Source organism: Thunnus maccoyii, chromosome 12, assembly GCF_910596095.1.
Source record: "Thunnus maccoyii chromosome 12, fThuMac1.1, whole genome shotgun sequence".
NCBI lineage: Eukaryota > Metazoa > Chordata > Actinopteri > Scombriformes > Scombridae > Thunnus > Thunnus maccoyii.
This window is the reverse complement of record NC_056544.1, coordinates 13,837,481-13,865,020: the sequence shown is the minus strand read 5'-3', so window position 1 is coordinate 13,865,020 and position 27,540 is coordinate 13,837,481. Positions and strand designations below refer to the sequence as shown.

Sequence of the window (27,540 nt, the reverse complement as noted above, 5' to 3'; positions counted from 1 at the left end):
CGCTGTGTGCTGTGCTTGTCTCTCTGAAAACATATTTTCCTTCAGGGGTGCTTTGAAATGGATCATTACCACTGTAAACACTTCAAGCGCTGAAACAATTAGCTGAGTAGTCAATTAGTGGATCAGCAGAAAAAGTAATTGAGAACAAAATGGGATAATATTTTCATCATTTAAGTCAGTTTATGACACAAAAACTTCAAACATTCTCTGGTTTCAGCTTCTCAAATGTGAGGAGTTGCTACTTTTCCCTGTTTTATGTCATCATAAATGGGATATCTTTGAATCCGCCCACTCCACTGAGTTGACTGATTCTAGAAATGGAGTGTAATGAGTTGACAATCCTGTCTTGACAAGTTTTGGACTGCTGTTTGGATAAAACAAGATGGGCCCTGGGCACTTATGTGATAGATATTTTTCAGTATTACACAGACTAAGTGATTAAATCAATTATTTAAGAAAATGACAGCCCTAAAGAGTTTGTTCTTTCACTCCGCCAGGCTCTAACTTTTCTTAAAAGTCAGATATCATGTGGCCCTAGATGCCACACTTGACATTTGTTTATTAAAATTAAAAGTAATTACAGGCATTTGATGTTAAGTGTTCATCATATGAGGATGAATAACCTTCAGTTGTTATCGAGCAGCACCTATTTTGTATTATTAGGTAAGCGATCGTGGCCTGGGTGAATAAAATAACATCTCAGTCCAGTTGTTTGGGTAGTGGGTAGGGTTTCCAGTAAGTGTGTTTAGCTGGGGAGAGCTGTTTCCCTCTTCCCGCCGCATGTTTTCTAGGCCGTGGAGTGGAGGACAGAGAGGGCTTTTTGTGTCTGCAGCCAAGTTCAATCAGCCATACATACTGTAGACTGGCATTTGGTAAGCCGTTCCTCACGCTGGCCAATGAGCCTGCTGCCTCAAGTGTCCCTCTAACCACAGAGATTCAAGGTCAGATTACCAAATCCAATCTCAGGACACGCTCACGCCATTCAGCTTCTAAGTAGAGAAAGGGTCGCTTCACTGACTCTAGCAACGACTACTTTGTTTTCACAATGACTACCTGCAGTGGCTGCAACTGTCAGTGCATAGTAATCGAGGCTAAAATTCCAAAACACTTTGCACTGATTCATAGGACATAGCTCTGTGTCACTGGAGATTCTTCAAATTAAGAAACAGTTATTGGCAACTTCATTATTGCTCAATTTTTCTTCTGTATTGTATTAAACTCCCAGTTGCTGACATCTTCATTTTTCTTGTTGAAGCTAGATTTCTTCAGCTCCAGAAGAGATTGACCTGTGAAAAATGTAAGAAAATCTAAAAACAATCACAGTAAAAAAATTTAAATTGTAGGTAAATGCATTTATTAATGCGGATTAAATAGATTTAACTAGTGGTTCCCAAACTTTTAACTTGTGACCACTTGTGACCCATTTCAGATGTCTATGAGTTGTAAGCAGTTCCACCAAAGAGTAATTTTCTCAGATGGTTTCATTTAAATAACCATTCTCTACCCAAAGAGGCAAAATTTGTCATTATTTCCCAAAAAAAAGGTAGAGTAAAGAGCAAAATTAATGAATAAATGCAAATATGTGTAGCAGAACTTATTTTTTTCTTCCATCACACCCCATCAATCATATCACAACTCCTCAGATTTACCTCGTGACCCTTTGGAGGGGCCCAACCCCTAACTGGACTAAACTACTTTGCTTTAGCATTCATGTGTCAGTATTAACAATGTAATAATGTAATTTATAATACTAATACTTGATACTTTTAGTACATTTTGCTGATAATACTTCTGTACTTTGAATTATTTTGAATGCAGGATGTAGAATGGAGCACAATTTTCAGCTTATTGCAAAACGAAAAGAACCTCCATTATTCATCTTGAATTTCACAAGCTGCCTGGCAGAGTGCAATCAATGTAATACATGGCGCGTAATGGAAAATTACATTTAGCTTATATGTTTCCATTCAGCTTATCTACCACAACATTTAACCTACTTAGTCTAAATTAGCTTTTTCATTACATGCAAATCTATCAACCACAGCTCACTGGTACGTTGAGCTTATTTAGTGTAAGTAGGAAAGGAAGGGTGGATGATAGGGCACTTCCTGTGTTGCGGTAACTTCAGCTCAGATCTGTGATGTGTTGAAACAGACATTTAGTTCCTCTTAACCATGTAGAAATAAATGGTTTACATTGTCACAGCCTGTCTTCCCTCGGGTGTCCATGACACAGGACACGACCCCAGTCCTGTAATCCTCCCAGAGGTATGTCCTTATTATTCTTTTAAACATGAGGCGAAGCTTACACACTTTCAAAAATAATATCAAAGTAAGAATGATGCATTTGATAGAAAACGAAGGAGAGGGGGAATGGTGGGAAAGGGACGAATAGATTTCATTTGTATGGCTGGCGTGCATGCAATGGCTCCATGTGATTAGATTTGAGCAAAGATCATATGACACTAACTTAGTGGCCACAGCTGGCTATCTGTGAGCTCTTTGGATATACAGCCTGAGAAAGAAATGATAATGTTCAAACAGATCATATTTTTGTTCAAATCACTGCCACACCCCAACCAATGCAGACACCTCTTCTCAAACCACCTTTATAAACTTCTCTGTTGATACTTCAAGGAGCTTTTATGACTGTATTATTGTTAAACCACCAAACCACATGAGCTCAAACAGTGTGACAGCTGACAAACACTCAGTCTAACCCCATCCGTGAGAATGGAATAACTATGTGAGAAAATGTAGAAGTAAGAAAGTGTTTCCTATTCTTATGACTATTTGTAAAGCCTGATTAGGATTTTGCATCTGTAACTGCAGAGGAGAAAGGATGCAGCCCTGTATGGCCAAACGTTCACAGAAGTTTGAGTTTAGATGGTGTCCTGCTAATATTTTAAAACACATCATTGTATTTTCATGGTAAGCATACAATGACAACACAACCACTTCTCTTGTCCTGGAGACTGAAAATAGGATGCAGCTCACCTGGCTCCCAAGTCCCAAGGTGACAAAATCTGCCCCAAAACACCTCTAAAGCTCACTAATGAACTCTTTATATGTTGTTTTATATATATATATATATATATATATATATATATATATATATATATATATATATAATTGATACAAAAACCAATGTGTAAAAGTGACGGTGGTTGTGGTTTTACAGGGGGTTAATGTGCGTCACTTCCTGAGATCTTGTTGTCATTGCAAGGTTGCCAGGCAACCAGTGGAGACTTCAGAGAGAAAGCGAGTAAATGTGTCTCTATATTTCTATTTGTACTATTGCTTTAAATATGGAGCTAGAGCTTAGCATTAAGACTGGAAGCAGCCAGCCTGGGTCTCTAAAATCAACCAACTATGTCCAAAGTTCAGTAATTAAAACATAGTATCTAATGTGTTCAATAATTTTTGGATCTTCATTTTACGACGAGTTACGGGTTGTAATTTTTTTTTGTACATCTGTTTTTTAACTTTGTAGAGAGCCAAGGGACAAAAGACAGTAGAAACATTTCATGCAAGGCAACCTTCAGTACCAACAAATAATTTGAACGTCTGCGTTTTTAAAGAATTTAAAACATTTTCAGTGTATTAAAATAAACCAACTTATTCTTGCTAAAATGTATGGAAGTTAAGAATGGGCAGTATCACAATGAGATCATTTAATCAAATTATAAATAATTATCTGTCAAAAAAGTCATAAAAAATGAAGTTGTCTGATGCAAAAAAGTGAGCAAATTTAATATGCTCAATGTTTGCATGAATACAGGCACTAAATGGCACAAACAACACAGAAAGGCCTCCTTTACCTTTTTCTGAGTATTTTCACTGACCTGCATGGGAAGCCTTTTTCTCCTGTTTCTCATCAATAATCATCTGTGCCATTAACAGAAATTATTTCATTATTTCATTTTTGTGCTTGAAAACGTACCATTACTGACAAAATTTAAATTAAAACTCCATCAACAAGTAATTTTCAGTGTATTCCCAAGCACAACTCTACTATTGCCACTGAAAGTAAACTGAACTTTTTTCATTTACAAACTTGAAAATGACAAATGATGTTTTGCATTTGAATTCCAATTATATCATAGTTTGCTGAAAAAGGCGGGGTCTGTCCTGGGAGCCAGCCTGGACCCAGTGGGTATGGTGGCTGAGGGAGAGTACTGGCTAAACTGCTAGCCATTATGGATAACACCACTCACCCACTTCACGACACTTTGGCCAAACAGAGGAGCACATTCAGCAAAAGACTTATCCTACCTCGGTGTACCACAAAGTGGCACATCACTGCCATCACACTGTATAACTCTTCCCTGGACGAATTGGATAACCTCGCCCACCCCCCCATATGCACACACACACTGTCACTCACCCACCCACCAACGCAGTCAGTCAGACATGCACCACAACTTGGATATTTGCACTGCCAACCAGCTCTTAAGAGTATTTTATTGCTAATGTCTATTTTTAATCTTATTTATGCTTATAATTATTTTTACTCTAATTTTTATTTTTGTTGTGTTGCTTGATCTATGTTATTGCCCTTGCTACTGTAACTAAGAAATTTACCCCCGGGATTTATTAAAGTACCTGCCTGGTTTGAGCTCATATCAAATAAAAATGAAATGGAAATAATAAGCTGTGAGTCAACTTGAGTCTATGATGGGATTGTTGTTGTATGACTGTTGATCAGATGATCCAATTGAATTTAATTTTCACAACAGAAGTAATCTCAGGGCCCTTTTCACATAGAGCAGGCCAAGACTGTACTCTTACAGACTTATAGTTACTTCAGTACTAAAATCAAAGGCAAATACAATGTTAATGAATACATATTTTTCATTTTACACAATAATGATGTGGATTCCTTTTAAACCTGCAAAATTAACTCAAATTATTGATTGCATTGATTTTAGTCTCCATTTTTATAGTCACACCAACAACAACAATATAAATATACTGAGACATATGACTGAAAATTGTTCTCCTTACACTCTAACCTTTGTGCTTTATTGTAACACCAACACCACTGTCAACAACATAATAGTAAACTGAGCCCTTTGACTGAAAATTATTCTCTTTACTAACTAACCCATTTTCCCTTTTTGGGCCATGTTTATCTGAACTTCATTTCACTTACAGAGGGAATAACAAATGGCCAATGAACGTGGAGTGGCTATTTCCATTATCAAAAATCCAGGTGTTTGTCCGGAGTCTCATGTACACCTGGTCTCCAACTTCAAGCTGTAGAGTCATGCTGTTGGTTGCTGTTTCGTGGCGGTTTCCAGCTACATGGTTGTACACAGTGACCATCTGCACCCCATTCTTCATGAGTCTCAGCCCCATTGGATTAGAGGAAATATTATTGCCAGAGAAGCTGAAGTAGTAGAATCCTTTGACTGGAGCAGTGAAAATACCTGTGGATGATCAACAACAGACAGAGTTACATTTCATCCCAATTTAAATACAGTATCTCTTATGCTTTCCATCTTATTCATAGGCAAAGGCAGTATTTATTTACCAAATTAACCCATATACAGTATGTATGAACACACGTCATTATACGATAAGTTAACCTGTTGCAGGGTTGTATGAGCCTGTGTTTGCGTAGACATTCTTGTAGGTCAGAGTAATCTCAGTGTTGAAAGGTCCAATATTTCCAACATTGCCGATAGATGCTCCAAATGCCACCCGTTTACCTTGAGAAGTTATATGAAAATGAAGGGTTACTATAAAGTTTCTTTTGTTTAAACACAACTAAACCTGAACTAATTTGAACTTGAACACACTGAAAATAACAAAATAACAATAACAATCTATAATTCAGTGATGTTCTTACCTTGAACTTCTCCTCTCAGATCTTCTAACTGTTCCTCAGTGCTTTTCAATTTGGCCTCCAGTTCTCTTAAAATAACCCAAAAGTTTTTCTTGCACCCTGTTATGTCACCAGCAGCACAGAAACATTCTGGCTCGCTGCTGTGAATCTCTGTGGTATTTTCCTCTCCTGCACTGTGATCCACCAGCTGGACCTCGGCCACGGACAGGTAGCAGAAGGATAAAGTCAGGGCAGCCACTGTGATCTTCATTTTTCAATCACTTTGGTTCATCTCGATCAGCTCGTGTCACTATGCTTTATATACCACACAAAGCAGGAAATACCTTTGCATTTACCAGAAAATGAAAGGCTGTTTTCTTCTTCTCTGATAGACCAAAGACAACTGATTACATATCATTTAAGGGTTCAAACATGTTTGTCCTTCTTCATTACTTTATCTTTTTGGAACATGTACTTACTGTAAGCGTTTACTCTTTTACCACTTTATGGAGCAATAACACAAGATAAGAGGGTACAAAAAAGGTAAGGTACATGAGATAAAAACATATTTACTACAAACCAAGATTAAACAGTGTTAGATGTCAATCCTTGAGTAAAGGCATTTGCATGTGATTGGCCGTAGTAGCGTTCCACTTACAGCATCTGACTTTTTTAGTGTTGTTGCCTTGCTGTTAACCTCATGGTGGTGCTGGAGGAAAACTGATCACCAAAGTCATTAGGATTCATCCTCTGGCCACCATGAATGTGTGTAACAACCTTCACAGCAATCCACCCAACAGTGATTGAGGTATTTTAGTCTGTGCTAAAGTAGTGGACTGACCGACAGACCAGCATTGCCATCCCTCTATCCACACTGCTAGTGTGACTAAAAATTAATTTCATGAGGTGTTGAGTCACTTGAACTCTACTGAAGACATAGATACCATTCTACCAAAAGATATTCTCTAATATAGATAGTTTGATGATGGTGGTGAAGAGCACTGGTCCAAAATATCCTGTAGGTGTTTAAATCTGGTGCCTGGTGCCCTGCATGGAAGCATCTGCATTTGTTTTGTTTCTCCACTTATTTATTTAGGGTTTTTCCCTTCATTTGTCTTCTATCTGTGAGTAGTTCATTCATTTTTTTTCTAAGCTCTGCAATCACATCACCTTTCAAACATACATCAGTACTTCAGTCTGTCGCCAATTGAAGCTGTTTCCTTAAATTCAGTACAAAACTAGTCCTGCAATTGATGTTTTGCTTGATAGCTGTTGTTTTTTTCAGAAAGTATGTAAGTAACATACTGTATTACATTTTTTGGTGCAAAATACAACAAAATGTATATATTTTGAAAATATATTGTGCCCTCTGTATTTGTATTATCTACGTCATTTAATTAAGGTGATAAAACAGATTGATGTGAAACTCTGCTATGACTATTGATACTGAAAGAAAACTGGACTTCATATTTTCATTTACAAAAAAAAAATGAAATGGAAATAATAAGCTGTGAGTCAGCTTGAGTCTATGATGGGATTGTTGTTGACTATTGATCAGATGATGAAAACAAACTTCTGTTTACCAAACAAAAAGCAAAAGTCATATTAACTTCAGTAATAAAAATCACTTTATAGAGGCAAATGCAATGTTAATGAATGCATATTTTTCATTTTACACAATAATGATGTGGATTCCTCTTAAACCTGCAAAATTAACTCAAACTATTGATTGCATCAATTTTAGTTTCCATTTGTATTGTAAAACCAATAAGAACAATATAAATATACTGAGTCATATGACTGAATATTGTTCTCCTTATTAACTAACCTGTCTCCCCTTTTTGGGCCATGTTTATCTGAACTTCATTTCACTTACAGACGGAATAACAAATGGCCAATGAAGGTGGAGTGGTTATTTCCATTATCAAAAATCCAGGTGTTTGTCCGGAGTCTCATGTACACCTGGTCTCCAACTTCAAGCTGTAGAGTCATGCCGTTGGTTGCTGTTTCGTGGCGGTTTCCAGCTACATGGTTGTACACAGTGACCATCTGCACCCCATTCCTCATGAGTCTCAGCCCCATTGGATTAGAGGAAATATTATTGCCAGAGAAGCTGAAGTAGTAGAATGTTTACATTAGTTACATTTCATCCCAATTTAAATACAGTATCTCTCATGCTTTCCATCTTATTCATAGGCAAAGGCAGTATTTATTTACCAAATTAACCCATATACAGTATGTATGAACACACGTCATTATACGATAAGTTAACCTGTTGCAGGGTTGTATGAGCCTGTGTTTGTGTAGACATTCTTGTGGGTCAGAGTAATCTCAGTGTTGAAAGGTCCAATATTTCCAACATTGCCAATAGATGCTCCAAATGCCACCCGATTACCTTGAGAAGTTATATGAAAATGAAGGGTTACTATAAAGTTTCTTTTGTTTAAACACAACTAAACCTGAATCAACTTGAACACAATGAAAACTGTATATGAATGGATGAAATTAAAATAGTATATATATATATATAGATCAGTGATGTTCTTACCTTGAACTTCTCCTCTCAGATCTTCTAACTGTTTCTCAGTGCTTTCCAGTTTGGCCTCCAATTCTCTGACCCAGAAGTTTTCCTCATACCCTGTTATGTCACCAGCAGCACAAGGACAATCTGGCTCGCTGCTGGGAATTTCTGTGGTATTTTCTCTTCTGCTCCGTGATCCACTAGCTGGACCTCGGCCACAGACAGGTAGTAGAGGGATAAAGTCAGCGCAGCCACTGAGATCTTCATTTTTCAGTCACTTTGGTTCGTCTCGATTGGCTCACATCACTATGCTTTATATACCACACAAAGCAGGAAATACCTTTGCATTTACTAGAAAATGAAAGGATGTTTTCTTCTTCTCTTCTTCTTTCCGCAGAAACAATGTATTATCATTTAAGTTTTCAAACGTATTTTTTCCTTCCTTATCTTTCTTAAACATGTACTTAAGCATTTATTCTTTTACCATTTCATTGTAGTGATTCATGGCAGGTTTAAGATAATATGAAACAAAAAACAAGTGATAAAGCAAAAACACAAGATAGAAAACTAGGGTACAAAAAAGGTAAGGTACATGAGATAAAACATATTTACTACAAACCAAAAGTAAACAGTGTTAGATGCCAACCACTGAGAGGAAGTAAAGGCATTTGCATGTGATTGGCCGCAGTGGCATTCCACTTTGAGTGTCTGATTTTTCTAGCAGCGTTGCCTTGCTGCCTGCAGGAGTCAGATTGTGTACAAGTGTGGATGAGTCACTCTGTTCTTGGAGGAAACAGTGATAAAAAAGACCTCACATATCCAGGGACTGAAATAAACTAAATGCTCTGCATCTGCCTCTCACTCTGCACACTGAGTGGGAGGACACAGCAGACACACTGAGGTGCTCTCAGCTCTCCCATATTCATCCAATATCTTATCTCCATTTTCAGCCTATATGCTTGTACGTTTAGGCCTGTGAATAAGTGATAAGTGTGTATGTATGTGTGAGTGTGTGAGTGTGTGTGTGTGTGTGTGTGTGTGTATTTACATGCATGCACCTCCATCTTCAGGATTGTTTCTGAATGGCTCTGTGATCCTTTACGACTGAGAAAGTTATAAAATGTTCAAATGTACTTTGATAAGATTTCATATGTGCATGCAAAACTTCATGTGTTTGAATCTGGTTGCTGTATCTTCTCTGTCCACTAGAGGACAGGCAGGTGAAACTGAGAAAGAAAAGCAACATATGGAGTCCTTGTGTGAAATACAAATGCTGTTTATACCAATATATTATCATTTTAGGATTTTTTAAGTTGCAAATCTAAGATAATGGCCAGAATACCACAATAAATTATGTCTACCACTTTCTCAAACTCAGTGTATGTATGTATGAAAGTAAGATGATGCTCTTCATCAAATCGTGGTACTTCTTTCAGACTTTCTTGTTGTCAACAAATCTCATGTGCAGAATCAAATGAACAATTAATTGTTCTCACAAGTATTATGTGTGTATTACACTGTACATTGTAAATGTTACTTATAGATAGTTAGTACAGTTATATATTATAGTTATAGTTCATAGAAGCTGTGTTCCTTGCTTTAGGACTGTTTGCCAGGTCCTGAGGTCAGCTGCTGCTGCTTCTCTTGGGATGTGGATCCTTGTGGGACTTCTGCATGGTGTGTCAGGGTTGGTTGTTGCTTGAGTGTGTGTGTGTGTGTGTTATAAGCGGATGTAAATCAAGCGGTTTTCCAGAGAAAATTTGTGAGTGTACAGTATATATTTGCAAGCATATGCTTTTCCGTGAAAGCATGACCATATTGTTAAAACATGTGTGTATGTGTGTGCATGTGTGTGTGTGTGTGTGTGTGTGTGTGTGTGTGTGTGTGTGTGTGTGTGTGTGTGTGTGTGTGTGTGTGTGTGTGTGTGTGTGTCTTATCCAACTTTCGGGACACATTACAAACTAAACTTTGTCCAATTGTGGACAAATTGGGAAAAAGAGGCCAGTGGTTAAGGTTAGGGTAAGGGTCAGAGTTAGGCAAAGAGTGGTTATGGTCATGGTTAGGGTTAGTCTTCAGGAATTGAATGTAAGTCTATGTAATGTCCCCAAAAGTGACCATGATCTATGTGTGTGTGTGTGTGTGTGTGCAATGGAAATTATAATTCACTTTTCTAATTTGGATGTTTTGTTCAGTTCATATCATATAATGCCAGTGATGTTCTTACCTTGAACTTCTCCTCTCAGATCTTCTAACTGTTTCTCAGTGTTTTTCAATTTGGCCTCCAGTTCTCTTAAAATAACCCAAAAGTTTTTCTTGCACCCTGTTATGTCACCAGCAGCACAGAAACAATCTGGCTCACTGCTGGGAATCTCTGTGGTATTTTCCATTCCTGCTCTGTGATCCACCAGCTGGACCTCGGTCACAGACAGGTAGCAGAAGGATAAAGTCAGCACAGGCACTGAGATCTTCTCTTTGGTTTGTCAGCTCGCATCACTATGCTTTATATACCACACAAAGAGGGAAAAACCTTTACATTTACCAGAAAATGAAAGGCTGTTTTATTCTTCTCTGATAGACCAGAAACAATGGATTACTTATCATTTATTATATTATTTTGTCCTTCATCATTACTTTGTCTTTTTCGAACATGTACTTACTGTAAGGATTTACTCTTTTACCACTTTATGGTAGTGATTTATGGCACATTTAAGATAAGGTAGAACAAAAAAGAAGTGATAAAGCAAAAATACAAGATAAGAGTAAGGTAAGGTAAGGTTCATTAGATAAAAACATATTTACTACAAACCAAGAGTAAAAAGTGTTAGATGTCAATTATTGTGAGAAGACTCGTAGTCAATAACCACAGATGGGTGACAAATTAGACGGTAGTGCAACGAGACTAAGAGTCTACTGCCCTATTAGCAGCAAGACATGACAATATTAATATGCTGATATTTAGCAGGTACAACATTTTCTACATTCACCATCTTAGTTTAATATGTTAGCATGCCATTTACCATTTATACATACAATACTGTGCAAAAGTATCAGGGACTTCAGATGTTTAGATTCTTATCCATTATGCATTACCATCAGGGAGGCGTATGAACAAGGAGTCCTGCAACAGATGGTATGGCCCCCACAGAGACCTGATCTCAACATCACGGAGTCAATCTGGGATTTCATGAAGAGACAGAAACAACTGAGACAGCCTGAACCCACAGGAGAACTGTGGCAAGTTCTCCAAGATACTTGGAACAACCTACCTGCTAAGTACATTGAAAAACTGCACTAGTGTACCGAGGAGGGGACCAAATACTGATTTCATTTGGATTTCTTTTGTTAACTGAACTTTGTATGACTTTAATTGATAAATAATACCTATTCATGGCATTATTTTTGAAAGCATCCTCACTTTACTTTTAGGGCCTAAAACTTAAGCACAGTACTGTATATAGTTATACATCCATGGATGGAAAAGATGAGCGTTGACGTCATCAGGACGGTTGTATGATTACAGAAATGATTATGTGAGTTTTAAAATTCTGTGCATTGACACCATATCTATTAAATATAGGTTTAATTATATTAAATGTTGGCCTTTGTCTGATGTGAGGCATCCATATTTGTTTGGTTTTCAGGCATATCCACATTATTAAGTGAAAGAAAAATTTCCCAGCTGTAATTACTACTTGGATTCTGACTTGAGCGCTCTGTATTGTACCTGCAGCAATCACACTTTGTTCTTCGTTCACTTTATATTTTTATTCCGCCATGTTTCTTCAGGACCTAACTAGTCCCAAAACTAACTAACAGCTAGAAACAGTTCCAATTCTAACATGTTGAGCATGTTTTCACAATGTGTGCTATTACTTTTATTTTTTCTAGCATATTCAAGTGATTTTATATACATTTTTAAAATATTAAAGTTTATAATGACAGCCTGTGGGAGGAATGATAGACCTCAGTTGAAAAGTTGGAAACTCTTTGTAACTTAGAAACTCATATGTTGGGACATACAGTACATTGGCATGCAGTTCAATCTTTAAAACGTTTAGCAAACTTTCAATATTCAGAGGTGTGTTCTGTGTTGTTGTACCTTTTGTACTGTAATGGGAAATTGCTGATCACTCAATAAACACACAAAGAGAGCATTGTCAGGTTATGAAATAATGTAATCAAATAATACAATCAGAGGTATAATGCATCATAGTTCTGGAGACAAAGATACATACCACCTAGCTATCTTTTCTTTGTCTGAAAGGTTGGCACTTAACCAGTTCCTTAAATACTACTCGTACAGAATTTAAGACATCTGTTTACTAACCTTACAGGTTAGCAACCAACCCTCAGATAGAAACATAAGTCAAAAGTTCAGCTAACCTAGGAACAGTCTTTCTTCACGACCATATATGACAGTACATAAGCATGCACCAAGTAGCATCACAAAATAACATTACTACTATATTAAATTAAGGACAAACCACACTATCCTCTAAAAGCTTATCAGTTTTACACATAAACATCTACATAACTACGGTTTATCTTATCACTGGCTCAGGTAAGGGTATAACAGAATAAACTAAACACACAACTGCCTCATCTTACACAGGAAAGAACTAAGTTTAGAATAGACACAGCACAGAGGAAATGTGTGAAACACAAACTAACACTAAACTGAACTTAAACACTATCTGAAACATGTATGATATATTTAAGGAATACATCAAATGATAACCTATTATTCAGTTTTCTTTTACAGTACTTTTGGAGCAATTTAAGTCGTAAGTGAGGCCTTTTACAGCTGTTTAAGATCTTATCAGTGTATGTTGTCATCAGGCACAGGCTGAAGCAGCAATTTTTTTTTAGACCAGAAAAAAAAAAACCTAAACATGTCTCACTCTCACAGTTTTAACTCTTCAAATACATATCATACCTCAAAATGTTGCCACAAGCTTCCTATCTCTCAAAATATAAATATATTACCAAAATAAACATGTATATTTCCACAGTCACATTGTCACCGCTATGAACGGCTCTTGAAAACAACCATGGGCATGCCTCGCATCTTCTTCTATGGTTTTTAATGATAGATAAAAAAACCAAAAAAAACCCCAACGTGTTATTTCCTGTCCTGACAGTGGAGCTGCCCTGAGAGCAAAGCCTCCACAGGAAACATCCCCACAGAGGAGGCCTGCAGCCAGACCCCTCTCATTTTCTTCAGGAAATGCACATTCTAGTTAAAACTGTTTCCTTAAATTCGATGAAAAACTAGCCCTGCAGCAGAGTTTTTGCTTCATGGTTGATGTTTGTTTGTTTGTTTTTTCAGAAAGTAAGGAAGCAAAATACTGTATTGCATTTTTTGGTGCAAAATTGAGCAAACTGTATACATTTTGAAAATATATTTTGCCCTCTCTATTTGTATCTTCCATGTCACTTAATTAAGGTGATAAAACAGATTGAAGTGCATTCAAGTGAAGTTTGGTCTGATGTGTTTTAACTTGCATTAGAAAAGTTTCCTGGAGACACAAGACGGAAGAGCTGCAAGATGTGAGAAGTAAGAAGCTTAATAATGAAGATAAGATCACCTGAGATTACCACAAAGTTGTATTTATTATCTGTGATGTTGGATGAAGCAGAATTTTCTGTTTACTGTCTGTTCAGCATGAACTGGTTCATCCTTTTTTAAGGGTTTTAATAATATATATTTGACCTAATTTTAATTTTAATAAAGATGTTATACTTGCTTACTTCTGTCCATTGTCTTATGCTATTGATTACATTGCTTTGAGATTTTATTTTTATTGTAACACCACCACCACCACTATCAACAACCATGAAAATAAACTGAGCCCTTTGACTGACTTTGAAGATTGTTCTCGTCACTAATTAACCTGTTTCCCTTTTTTAGGGCCATACTTAATGTGAACTTCCATTTCGCTTACAGGGGGAATAACAAATGGCCAATGAAGGTGGAGTGGTTATTTACATAATCAAAAATCCAGGTGTTTGGAAAGAGATTCATGTACATCCTTCATTACAGTGTCATGCCATTGGTTGCTGTCTTGTAAAGGTTTCCATCTGCATGGTTGTACACAATAACAATCTGCTCTGTTCTTCATCAGTCGCAGCCCCATTGATCTAGAGGATTGATTATAGCCACAGAGGCTTAAGTAGCAAACTCCTTTGATTGAGGCTGTGAAATTGCCTGGGGATGATCAACAGTGAGTTTATCATCAGGGAAATTAATAACATTACAGACCACTTTAAGTACAGTATCAGTTAAAGAAAGTATGTATACATTGAAATGAAGCCCTGTGTGTACGAATACACGTCATTATACAGCAAGTTTACCTGTTGAGGAGATGTAACATTCAGTGTTTGTGTAGACATTTTTGTAGGTCAGCGTGATGTCAGCACTGAAAAGTCCAATAACTTGACAATATTATATATTGCCAATAAGTGCTCCAAATGCCACTTTGTTACCTTGAATGGGTTACATGAAAATGCACATGTAGTTTCCTCATACATGGAATATATATATTCATACATATTCAACTCTACAATAGTGCAATGACTATAACACACCACTACAGTGATGTATCACATGAATCACCAGGTGATGACAAAATGGAATAAGCATGAAATATGAAAACAAGGTCAAACTGTTCCCACCTTTTATCTCTCTGATGCTCTGTGTCTCAGTGTTTTTCATTCAGGCCTCCAGTTTTCTTATTCTCTCCTCACAGAAACAAGCTGGGTCGCTGCTAGAAACCTCGGCCACAGGCAGGTGGAAGAGGCATAAAGCCAACAGAGCCACTGAGGTCTTCATCTCTGAATCTCTTCTGTTCATGTTGATCAGCTTGTTCAACACCATGTATACCACCCCGATGAGGAAATGCCCTTGAGATTGAGAAAATGAAAACCTATTTCTCCTGAAGAAACAATCCTAAATGTTTAGTTAGCATGCCAAAAGTTTCCTCAGTTGTTTTGTGGGCTATATTTTTCTTCACTCATGATCCCTTACAAAAAGAAAATAAAAAGGAAGGAATGATTCAAACATGTTTATTTTGCTTCTATGTCTACTAAACCTTTATTATTTAACCTTTTCAATAGTGATTTACGATGGCCTCAACAACAGAAACAAATACCAAAATTAGAGCATGCAAGGGAGATAAGACAGGAGATGAATACAGATATATGTTTTATGCAAACCAGGAGTAAATACCAATCCTTGAGAGGAAGTAAAGGCATTTGCATGTGATTGGCCGCAGTAGCATCCCACTTTAAGGGTCTGATTTTTCTAGCAGCGTTGCCTTGCTGCCCGCTAGAGTCAGATTGTGTAAAAGTGTGGTTGAGTCACTCTGGTCTTACAGGGAACAGGGGAAGAAAAAATCTCCCATATCCAGGTACTGAAATAGACTAAATGCTCTGCGTCTGCCTCTCACTCTGCACACTGAGTGGGAGGAAACAGCAGACACACAGAGGTGCTCTCAGCTCCCCCACATTCATCCAATATCTTATCTCCATTTTCAGCATATACACTCATATGTTTAGGCCTGTGAATGTGTGTGTGTATGTGTGTTTGTTTGTGTGTGTGTGTGTGTGTGTGTGTGTGTGTGTGTGTGTGTGTGTGTGATTGTGTGATTGTGTGATTGTGTGCGTCCACTTCCATCTTCAGGACTGTGTCTTAAAAGCTCCATGTTCCATGTGAGAGGAAAGTGCAAAAATAAGTAATGTAGTATACAGTATAAACATATGGTAAATAAGTAATTTAATAAGTAACTTAGATATTTTACTTCAGGCTTGATGTGTGGGTGTTAAACTGGATTTCTCTTTGAATCTGGTTGCTGTATCCTCTTTGTCCACATGGAGGCAGGCAAGTTCAAAGAAAGAGGAGGGTATGGAGTAAGATAGTAAGATGTTGGTTGTGTGCATGATATTTATACTGTATATTTAGGTAAAGCTTTATTTTAAAAGTCCCTTAATTTTCTACTAACTTTCTGGAAAGTTTCGGAGTAGTTAGGTATTTAACTGTTCATTTTCAGAATGTTTTACAGAAAGGACTGTGCAATTTAGTACAAATTATAAGAAAATTTGGGGAAAAAAAGTAAAGTTGGTTGAGTTGTTACATAGCAAAGCTAGTTGCTGTGTAACTGTTCATTCTTAGGACATTTCTTTAAAAATGGTTTTATAATTTAGTAGTATGGGGAATGCAAGATTTTTTAAGAAATAATCTAATATGCCAGTACTAATACAAACTATTTTATATCAGTTAAAGAATTGTTAAGTCTAATGTATAAAAGTCCTCCTCCACTCAAAAATGTGTTTTTGTTCTTGTTCCTACAGTTGGATGTTTGAGCTTCACTGTCCAGTATGATGAAGTGCAGAGTTTGACACTGGAAGTACGTTTTCACATTCATCTGCTGAAAGTGTAAAGTTTCTCTGAGCTCACAGAAAAACAGATTTTAAGGGGAGGGTCTACGAGCGTGATTTGTGACATAACAACTAGTTTGGAAGCCAATCCTGGTCCAATATTCAACTTACACAAGTGTGATGTGGAACCTTGAAGCCTCCAGTGTACAAACACTGAGAATTGATTTTACAAGGAAGTAGGAGACATCTTGTGTCCAGCAGTTAAACTAAAAATGCAAGAAATGCAACAAATTAAAAAAGGGCTAATCAACAATAAATATCAGACAATAGCAAAACTGTAGATGATAAAATATATAATTGAAAGTGAAAAAGAGAGACCAGTAAGAATAATACAAAAAAAGAGAAATAATAACGATGTATCAAATGACTGTATGTAATGTGACAGGCATAGCTCTCAGTGATGAACCTACAGAGAATTATCATCCGACTTTGCAGCTTTACAAAGTTTTTTAGTGAGCTTCATCTTAGTGTTTAGCTGTTCGGCTGCAACTTTACTGTTACGGTTCAGTCTCACAGCTCAGTGTCATTTTCAGCAAAATCTGTTGTTTTCAGGGAAAAGCTCTAAAACCCACTGCATACTAAACCCACTGTTCAGCACCAAACAGCAAACAGACACAGTTAGCAAACTAGCTGGTGAACATAATGGAGCATTTAGCAGCTGAAGAGCCAGATATTTTTCCTCAGGAGTTGGTAGAGAGCAAAAACAGAGCTAATGGAGAGTGAACTTTGGACTTACATTCACCAGGTGGACAGAAACACAACTCCAAATGAATGATAATGTTGCTCCATAACAGTTGGACATGTAAATAAGGAACTGTTTGCTAACAAGTTCAACATATCAGCTTAAAAATTTATATGATGTTGTTGTGTTCACAACTTGTTTCCACTGCCCCCAACTGGCCAAAAAAATCTATTAATGCAGGTTAAAGACTATTTACTCTTTGCTAAACAGTGACCACTGTGGACACAAGACACTATGTGATGCTACATTACACAAATGTGTTCTTTTTTTAGTTTTGTAATAAAAACACTGAAATGCTACAATGTAGTCTAACAGTTGCCAAAATAAAGATGAGTCATAAAGTCAGTAAATTGATCAAGTTATGTCAGGTAAATAGCAACATCTATTAACAATTTGCTAACATTTGCTAACGTTAGCGACCAAAAGCTACCGGTCATACCAGTCTAAATCAGGCTGTAGCAGCAAAACCTCTGAGTGTATTGAACTGAGCGAGGGTTTGTTTTATTGCTTATGAATTCTACTATTCATTTGCAGAAGGAGGATTGTGCTATTTCTTTTTCAAAAGTTACATACTTACAACTTTTATTTCAAAAATACACAGCAGAATGCACTTTTATTACAATTCTTAACAGCCATACATGGATTAAGTTTCCTCTTCATGTGTGGAGTTCCCTCCATAAAAACACAAGTATCTGTGCATTCACAATTAATAAACATCTTGTTCAAATACTTGTGCATCTCTGTCATCATTTAATCGTTTGCTTTAAGGAAATGTTGCCAGAGCAGACTAAGTGGATCAAATTTTATTCTCAGCTGCAACTTGAATCAGCTGTGCTGCATACAACAGATGTATTTCTGACAAGTAGACAGAAATATCCCTGCATGGCTTTGTTTGGCTTTCCTCTCAGACAAGCAGGCTTCTCTCGCTGGAGCCACCAGGAGCTCAAACAAAAGCTGCCTTTGTCTTTTAACTTGTCAATCATCTAAGAATAAAGTTGACATCACAGGTATGGCACAGGGAAGTTTCCACCCTCCTCACTCCTTTGATACTGTAAATATTAGCGCGTTAATTTTATTTGTGTGAGTCTGTTTGCCCGGCTGCCTTGGCTTTGTGTATGCACATGTGCACTTTGTTTGATATATCTATGGAAATTGTGTCAGGGTATTGCTCTGAATCATTCTGTTGGCCCTAGAGTTGGCAAAAACTCTTCAGCAAACAAATACGGATATACTCTGTGGTCCCGCATGACCAGCATTGCATTGTACTTACATGGAGATGTTTTTAAGCCAGACTCTCTCCACAGGACGAGTAAATATATTGAAAAGGATTTGCTAACAAAAGAAACTCTCCTGTTAGCCTGTGACAGACAAGGTTGATTCAAACATGTATCTCAAGGCGGCCTGCAGTGAGATCCCCGTGTCCAGGCAGAGAGGGGGGCCGAGGCTGGATCGCTGCCCCAGTACCATTCAGCAGAGGCAGGGGGCAGGAACCAGGGTGCCCCCCTCAAGCCCCACCAGCTGTCTTCCAGGAAGCTTCGACGCCATCAGAGTTCGAGAGCAGCAAAGTTTAGAGGAGCTTCTTCATGTTCACAGCCATTTTTTCCAGGCATCTCCCCATCCTTGTGCCAGCATGGTCTACAGGTAGGATATGTTCTGAAGAGGGGTGCATGCACTTAAAAATAAAAATCTAGCACATTCAGATTAGTGCTGTAAATTCAGACTATTATCTAATATAGTCATAGAGAGCTTGTAGATGTAGAGCTACAGTGCACATGTTTTGCATTACTTGCATTTTGCATCATTTCTGGGTATTTTTCATGCCAGCTTTTCATGTCATGTTGTTTCCATATGCTGCATGTTTTTATGCAATTTTTGATCTGCTCAAGGGTTAGTCTGAGCCCAATCAGGGTAAACAGCCTCCTGTTTGTCAGTTCACTTCAAGTTGTATCATTTATAAACCACTGGAAGTTAGGATTAAAGTTTAACACTGCTCAGCGAGGTCCCTGTCCTGTTAAATACCTAATGCTTTACATCATCTCCTGATAGGGAAGGGTCCTTCTTAGCACAGCGAGACCCAGCAATAATTCCCCTCCGTAATTAGACTTGACGTGAAAGGCACATGAAGCCACCATCAGACATATTGCAATGTCTTCAGTGGCTTCGGCAGGTTTAAGGTGTACTTTGGAAAGATTGAAGATTTGAATAAATAATGAAGCAAGCCTCATGTTAGAGCTGATTGTCATTGCAAAGCAGGAATAGATCTATCAGCAATATCTGATCTGATATTTTATTAAATGGAGCATTTTCCAGAATTGCTGTGTGCTGTTTCTGAAATGTTAAAAACAGGATGGATGTGTGGCTGGGGTATTCAAGTATTTGCCAAAGTCCAATTGTCTTTCTCTGTTTCTGGATGCGCAATGTATTGTATGTTTCCAAATACTCAGTATATTTCCCAGTAGATATGATTTTGATTGATTGTGTGAAGAGTTAGAACCGCATGAGTGTATATTTGGATTGTACCTTGACTGCACATCAAAAGCATGAACTTTTAAGAGTTTTCAACATGATGATCACTTTTAAAGGAATAATTTAACATTTTGGGCTAAATATGAAGCTGCAGCTGGGAGCTTAGCTTAGCATGAAGACTGGGAGCTGAGGGAAACAGCCGAACTAGCTCTGTCCAAAGTTTTAGAAAATCAACTTCTCAGTACCTCTAAACTTGATTTATTACCACATTATATTTTGTTAATTTTATCTGCACTAAAACTTCAGTGTTAATGTGTTAATTATAGCTTTGGGGGTACAAGCAGAGCATTTTTAAAATATTTTTTAATATGTTTCATATCTCTTAAAACATGTCTGGAGGGTATCTTTAATCTTTGGAGGCTAGCTTTTTCCCTCTGTTTTAAGTCCTCATGCTAAGCTAAGCTAATCACCTGCTGGCTGTAGCTTCCTCTTCTTCTCATCTAACTCTCAGCAAGAAAGTTAATAAGCATATTTCGCAAAATGTTGGGAAAAAAATGTCTTTAATAGTTACCCTCTTCAGAACGTTGGCTATGTAACCCAACTGATGATAACAAATCAATGAATTTGATTTGTGCATACACAGCTTATATCTGCATGATGCATAACACTGTAAAACTGTGCTGACCTAAGTGTTTTATTGCAAACTCAAACAAAATCCTGCCCCCAGAGCATTTAAGATGAGCTGTTACCTCTTCAGACAAAATCAGTTTCAGTAACACGTGATACCAATAGACTAAAACTCCAAAATGAGCTTGCGAGCCATTTATCATGATGTCGATACTCTGCAGGTACACAAACATTTCATCAATACTGAATCTATAAACCACTGATTGCTTTACCATTAGAAATAAATGGCTGTGCATCCACTTCCCTCTATCACTCAATATCACACCGCTATGAAGCCATATGCCTGCTGGGCAGACACGTAGGCATCTGTAGAGACTGTCACAATAAAGACGTCAACATGCATCAGTGTCACCATGTGCAGTGGATTCAAACCTGCAGTAGATGAGGTTGTGGCAGAAGATGGACCGATAATAATGCTGATGGTCATAATGGTGGTGGCTGAAATGATGATGATAATGGTAATAATAGTAATGGGATGATTATGATAATGAGGTGGTGATAATAAGTAGATGACAAAATAGAAGGTTTTTGTGCTGTTGATGAAGGATGGATGTGGTAGTGGTGATGATGATGATGATGATGATGATGACAGTGACCAGGCATTTTCACATATAATATCAACTTGAGAGTTGAGCTTCTTCATCAGTATTTCATGCATGTTTTCTGGCCTGCAGTGAAATTTGTAGCGCCTAATAACTGTGACCATTATGTCTACACAGAGTCAGTACGACCCTATTAGGGCAGATTAAGAACCAATTCTTCCTCTGTGGTGTTGTACGCGCAGTGCATCACAATGACATGGGCTCCGGGTCTAATCTGCAGCACAGGGGAAAGACTGTCGACTTGGAGTGAGAGAGAGCAAGAGTGCCATGTTAAATAGTGATTTTGAGTAGAGAGAGGAGATAACAGACAGACAGAACGTGAGCAAAAGGTCGAATGCAGAGGAAAATACATAGAGAAAGAAGTGATCGAGCAGAGAGAGTGGGACTGCAGCAGCAGTGACATCACAGACAGCTTGGAAAGGTTTTCCCCCTCATTATCTCTCATTTTCTCAACAGGAGGTTAGTGCTGATAAGGAAAACTATCTATTAGACATTGAATAGCCTTTCGAGCACAAGAATAAGATGTGGAACACACAAATCTTTTAGTCAAGCAGCAGACTGTTTACAAGGCTGTAATTATGTGACATGGAATCTGATGTTACTGAGAGGTTTATCAGTATAGGGAATAATTGTTCTCTATTTAAATGGATGCAGTATTTTGGTGAAACACAGGCAGCGCTATCAAGCTACACTGACAGATGTTCCAAACTGTAGGGAATCGAGGGTTATATTAGAGGGATTTATCAGTCTCCTCAGTGCAGTGTCATGGTTGCTCATCTATTTCAACATGTGCGCACTCACTGTATGGAGGTTTGTGTCTTAAGTTTCCGAAGTCTATTATAGAGTCTTACTGGAGCAATTAAGGCAGAGCGGTTTGCCTCAGGGTAACAGTGTTATCGCCTACTGGGGATTTCAGCTGAGAGTGTGTAACAGTTCTAGTTGACGCTTTTGACTGACACACTTTTAAATGGGATCGACAGGGAGGAAGTTGTAGCCTTGGAGGTGCTGGTGACATTAGAGGGATGTTTGCAGCTTTGTCCTACCGAGCTGTTACCTCTCCAGAGCATCACACAGCAACATGATCAGGCCAAAACAAGGTTTTCGGGCAGGCAAAGAGGCTGTAGAATCTGTAGAAATGGCATAACACCAGAGATATGGCTGCTATTTTTTAGTTTTTCTAAAAGGGAGAGTGATTTTAAAAGGGCACTCCACCAATTTTCTGTATCGAGCTTTCCTAAGTCTGTAAAAATAACCTTGATGATGTCATCAGGGTTATTTCAGCTTGGGACTTCAAATCATAGACTGTATATAAAGATGGATGTAGTGAGGTGTGACATCATCCATTGGTTTGCATTGAAGCTGGTTTGAAGCCGAGCTGCTGATTATGGTTGGCGCCGACTTTTCTGTTTGGAGCCAGGACCTTCTAACATAATGAGTGCGTGGTGTTGCCTTTCACGCTCTGGAAACATGCCCTGCTACCTCAGACCAAAGCAAATGCTTGCTTACTGGGAACACCAAGTGGTATACACTGGCGCTAATGTTAGCAACTTTAGCTAAACTGTGCTAAACAGGTATCGTAATCAAGTAACATTGAATTTTCTGAAATATTTCATGACAGCATCCTTTTAGTTTAACCTCTTAACCACAAACATGGTAGAACGGCGTATCTGGAGAAAAATCACAATCAGAATGTTTATTCTTTAAGCACAAGTTCCAAAAGTCCGAGACAGTGACAGTCTAGGAACTGAGGACAGCAGCATGTGAGCAAACTGTCAGTCACAGATGTCAATCAACGCTAGAGCTGCCAAGTCTGCTGTTTTCATGTGCATTACAAGCACTTGTAAAAAGGAATAACCTCATATCAGACATTTTATCACACAACATATAGTTTCACAACATGTATAAAAATCTTACCAGTCATCCTGAGCAACCTAACTCCCCAGTTGCTCCATCCGACCCAGAAGCTTTCCTCAACGTTAAAAACAACAGGGCTCCGCTGAACTGATTTTTACACGATAAACACTATCGAATGCAATCACAAGGATATAAATAAAACTGTATTGGCCTCAAGGTTCGTAGATGTTCAATGAAGCATGAAATCCTGCATTGTCACATTACTGCTCAGTGGGGGGAGGAAAGTAAGATGCCTGCCTGAACACTGCCTGGTTTATGCTTTATTTCACTGTGCCAATTCAGCTGGTCTGTGCTCAACATCTGCTTTGAGAAGCCAGTGTCAAGGAGGTCTTTCTTGGTCCTTTTCGAGCCTGAAATGAACTACAGTCATTTTTCACAGTACATAACATGAAGTGGTGTGAGAATATGTTGTTTGTACAGGGGTCATAGACTGGAAGTGAGTGCTTGTTACATAATTACAAAGGTAACTGCAGTGTAAAGAGGGCATGCACTGTAACAGCAGACAGCATAAAGAGGCGGTAGCAAAAAAAAAGCCTCCTAAGTCGTCCACAGTGAAGTGAAGCGTGCCTATGACGTTCAAATGTAGGTTACTGTAATCAACCACAATATACCACCATAACATCCTGCCTGAGGCGTTTTTCAGTAAATAAATGAACACACACATATCAACTCACATCACCTCAGCTCAGATCTCTGGATTTCCATTCAGACTGTACCTTCATCTCTCTTCCTCTCTCTCTCTCTCTCTCTCTCTCTCTCTCTCTCTCTGAGTGTGTGGCACTATAGTGAAAAACACTGCAGTTCTTTCAGCCAGTCAGTCAGAGCCAGTAGCCTATACACACTGTCTCTCTCCCTCATTCAGCGCCTGGCTCCCTCTCCACGCTCAACACGCGCTGCTCCTCGCCTCCTCACTGCATCTGTCCTCTTTTCTCTGAAGTGAGGTGCACCATGCATCCTCCTTTTTCCTCCTCTTCGCTTGTCCATTACCATTCCAGAGTCCCTTTATTAAACAGAGCATTATTGCTGCACAGCCGGGGACCATAAAAGCTGTGTTACTTGCTAGAGGACTTTGGAGACGGGACAAGGCTGGTTGCTGGGTCTGAGGACAGCTGCTGGAAACACTGCTGCTGCTGCTGCTGCTGCTTCTGTTGGGATGTGGATCTTTCTGGGACCTCTGCTTGCTGTGTAACATCGCTTGTCTCATCTCAAAGTTGCAGGAGAGCACACGTCAATCAAGAATCTCATCTTGCCTCATCTTCTTTCAAATGGACCACTGACAACTCACTGTGTGTAAGAACACTTCGACCAGTAAAGATTTGGCTTCAGTGTATGTATTATGAGTGTGTTGTAAGTGGATGCAAATCCAGCTGTACAACAGAGAAGATTTGTGAGTGTACAGTACAGATTTGTAAGCATATGCTTTTCTGTGAAAGCATGACCTTAATTTTTAGATGTGTGACAAGAGAGAAGAGTGTCTGTGATAGTGTGTGTGTGTGTGTGTGTGTCTTTGTGTACTGTGTCGAAAACACACTGTGGTGGTGCAGTGTTGTTCTCCTCACTCCAGGTGTTGACTAAAAGGCTTAGCTGGTTGGAGGGCAAGAAAGACTCCCCAGACACCCACAACTCCAGTCAGCCTGACAAAAAAAACCCTCTTAAACACCTGAAAGAGAAAAATGTTAGAGAAGGCTGTAAGCAGAAACAGACTAATCATATATAAGCAAGAGACAGAATTATAATTGGAATAGGAATAGCACACAACATGGATAAAGTGAGGAAGATAAGATCAGGACAGAAAGAGAAAGAGGAAAATGAGATAGAAAGACAAGCAAAACTAGGGCAGAATCGCTCTCATTCTTCATATTGTCACGTTGAATGAGCTTAGAAATGTGAGCAGAGGGCATTAAACTGGAGAAAAGAGCCTGGAAAAAGGAAATACAAAGAGGTTTCACAGGTCATCTTTTAGGTTTAGCAGGACATTTTTCTCTTCTCCGTACACCTCTAACCCTAACCCTAGTAACCTCTGCGACATACATGTTTTCCCTCTCTCTTCTTAACTGGGCAACTCTTTAAGCAACTCATTCAGTACTTCCTCTCCTCCACTCTTCTCTCTCCATCTCCACCCCCTCTCATATTTTCAGGTGGAGTCAGACCTTCGCAGGATCCCCGTCTCAGCTCCTCACTCACTGACCAGGACTGTGCCGCTGCTATGTCTCATTTTGATGTAACATCAGTTCTTCCAAAATAAACTGAGCAATCTCATGTTTCCTCATTCCTGCCTCTGACTGCCATATGAGATTCAGCAGCACCAGGCAGAACTGGTCTGGATCACTGACTTTCAACTTCACATAAGAACATCTGGATTCCCCGGACAGATAAAAAGGACACAAGCAAAGCCTTGTCTTGGAGCAGCTTTGGTGGCTTTTGTTTCTGCCAACAGCCATGCAGGTGTCCTTCGCATGCACAGACCACGGGCTGAAGGCCCCGCGTAACGGCGAGCACAGCAAGCAGAACGCCACCAGCCCCAATACAGCCAGCCAGGCCCGCGCACGCTTCCGCACCGTGGCCCTGATAGCTCGCAGCCTGGGCTCCTTCACCCACCGCTACCACCACAACCTCAAGGAGTCCACCGCCAAGCTCACCGGCATGAAGTACCGGTACGTAGACTGATGATGATGATGGAGACTGTGTGAGAGGGCAGAGTGAGGAAGAAGGAGGTGTGCTTAGTTTAGTTTTCTCTCCTCTTCCCAGTGTATGCTGGGAAGGAAAAACAAACTGCCACAACTGTGAGTGTGAAGCAAAGAAAATGAATCAAAGAACATGAACATTATGACAACACAACACAATATGGGAGAACATGGTAGAAAAACAATACAACTAAATGGGAAGAGAAATTAATAAATTGAAAGAGCTCTGACTGAGACAATGAAGATATATGAGCAGTATCAGGTGATGAGTAGGAGGGTGAGTGTGCCTGTGAGTGTCTCTGTGTTCAGAGAAACATAGACATTTTTCCAAGATGGAGATTTCTTGGCAACTTTATATAATTTTCAATAGCTGATAGTGTCTGTAGTGAACTACGATCTAGTAGTTCTATACAATCTAGTATCTAAGTATCTGTTGCATAAACACACAGAAAAGATAACATTCTTCAGGTACACAGAAAACTTATATTAAAAGCCTTTATTGAGTCAAGCATGCTGGTTTAAAATGTAGACAGGTTTCAAAACTATAAGGTCTTGATCATGGTGATAATGGCAGTACTGGCGCTTAGTATAGACATTACACCATTATTCCATCATGAAATTGCCAACAAATATAAAGAAAACACCTGTCATATCACTGTCAGGAAAGTAAAATAATGAATCATTATATGCAGTTTGATGCAGTCCCATACAAATATGACAAAAACACAGATTTTAGATTCTGACAATGAAGCTGAAAAAAAGTGTTGCAGAACATTGTTGCTAAAAAAAAATCATGTCTTTAAAGTGTCAGGCGTTCAGGAGTTTGGTGGCAAATGTGGAAGTACTTGTGATGCTGCAATACAATATGCACCACAGGATATGACAAAATCACACTCAATGCAAAAAATACAAGATGTGGTTAATACATTTATTCAATCAAACATGATAGAATATAATTATGTCATTATTACTGACAGAAAAAAAATATTTAATTATATACATAGTTGTTATCCTATTTATTTTGGTTGAATCTGAATTTGCCATAATCACCTTTATTCATTTTGTGTATCAGCAGTACAATGCTTCACTGTATCAGAGTAGAATTTGATCTTTACAGTCTGTAATGAGCTTGTTCAGTATCACCAGCATTAGTTCAAGATTCTGACCACGCCGCAGGCACTTCTTAGTAACTGTCCGCAGCCATACAGTATACCGCAGCCACACAAGTGTGACAGAGCCGTGCAGTAGAGCTCTCCATGTGTGTCTGTGTGGGAGTTGTAACAAGGCTTGGCCAAGTAAACAATGCTCTCTTATCTCAGTGAGTGGGCTCTTAACCCAGACCGCAGCAAAATAGTAGCTTTCACCTCACACTGTTAACACGCTGGAGAGGGTGACATCATCGCTTACAGTTTGAGGATCAAGTGCGAAACGGAGAGAGAATGAGAGAAAGAGGGGATGATGGGAAGGGATGGAGCTAGAAAGAAGAAATGAGGGAAAGAAAGGACAAAAAAAACTGAAGCAGAATGAGAGACTGAATGAAAGAGAAAATTGGGGCATGCGGGTTAGCTCACAGAAAAGAGGCAATTAACAGAATCCGGGCAGATTGGATGCAGAGCAGAAAAATGTGATAAGTGTCTGCTTGTCACACAATCTCATCTC

At 38.7% G+C, this 27,540-nt stretch overlaps 3 protein-coding genes across 6 annotated transcripts in view; 1 reads left to right on the top strand and 2 right to left on the bottom strand.

The window, feature by feature from the left end:
- Window positions 1-5,150: 5,150 nt before the first annotated feature.
- On the bottom strand, window positions 5,151-6,100 carry LOC121908291 (complement C1q-like protein 2). The gene is made up of 3 exons (XM_042428199.1): window positions 5,854-6,100; window positions 5,591-5,713; window positions 5,151-5,431 (listed from the first exon to the last, which is right to left on the bottom strand). Exons 1-3 carry the CDS (start codon window positions 6,098-6,100, stop codon window positions 5,151-5,153), a joined length of 651 nt encoding a protein of 216 aa, XP_042284133.1.
- Window positions 6,101-7,637: 1,537 nt separating this feature from the next.
- LOC121908290 (caprin-2-like) lies at window positions 7,638-15,227 on the bottom strand. Its single transcript, XM_042428198.1, is given in 4 exon segments — window positions 7,638-7,953; window positions 8,052-8,224; window positions 8,378-8,560; window positions 15,098-15,227. Coding segments are annotated over 4 exon segments (738 nt in total). The 3' UTR covers window positions 7,638-7,701.
- A 3,169-nt stretch (window positions 15,228-18,396) lies between these two features.
- The window catches only part of kcnab1b (potassium voltage-gated channel subfamily A regulatory beta subunit 1b), a 36,147-nt gene continuing 27,003 nt past the window's right edge, over window positions 18,397-27,540 (top strand). The window contains exons 1-3 of one of the 4 annotated variants that reach the window (XM_042428857.1): window positions 19,094-19,169; window positions 24,409-24,487; window positions 25,336-25,851. In XM_042428857.1, coding sequence (XP_042284791.1) covers window positions 25,637-25,851 — 215 coding nt within the window. In that variant the 5' untranslated portion in view covers window positions 19,094-19,169; window positions 24,409-24,487; window positions 25,336-25,636. Of the gene's footprint in view, window positions 18,536-18,885; window positions 19,170-24,192; window positions 24,488-25,335; window positions 25,852-27,540 lie in introns of those variants that run through there. The other 3 variants (XM_042428856.1, XM_042428855.1, XM_042428858.1) reach the window with 3 other exon arrangements.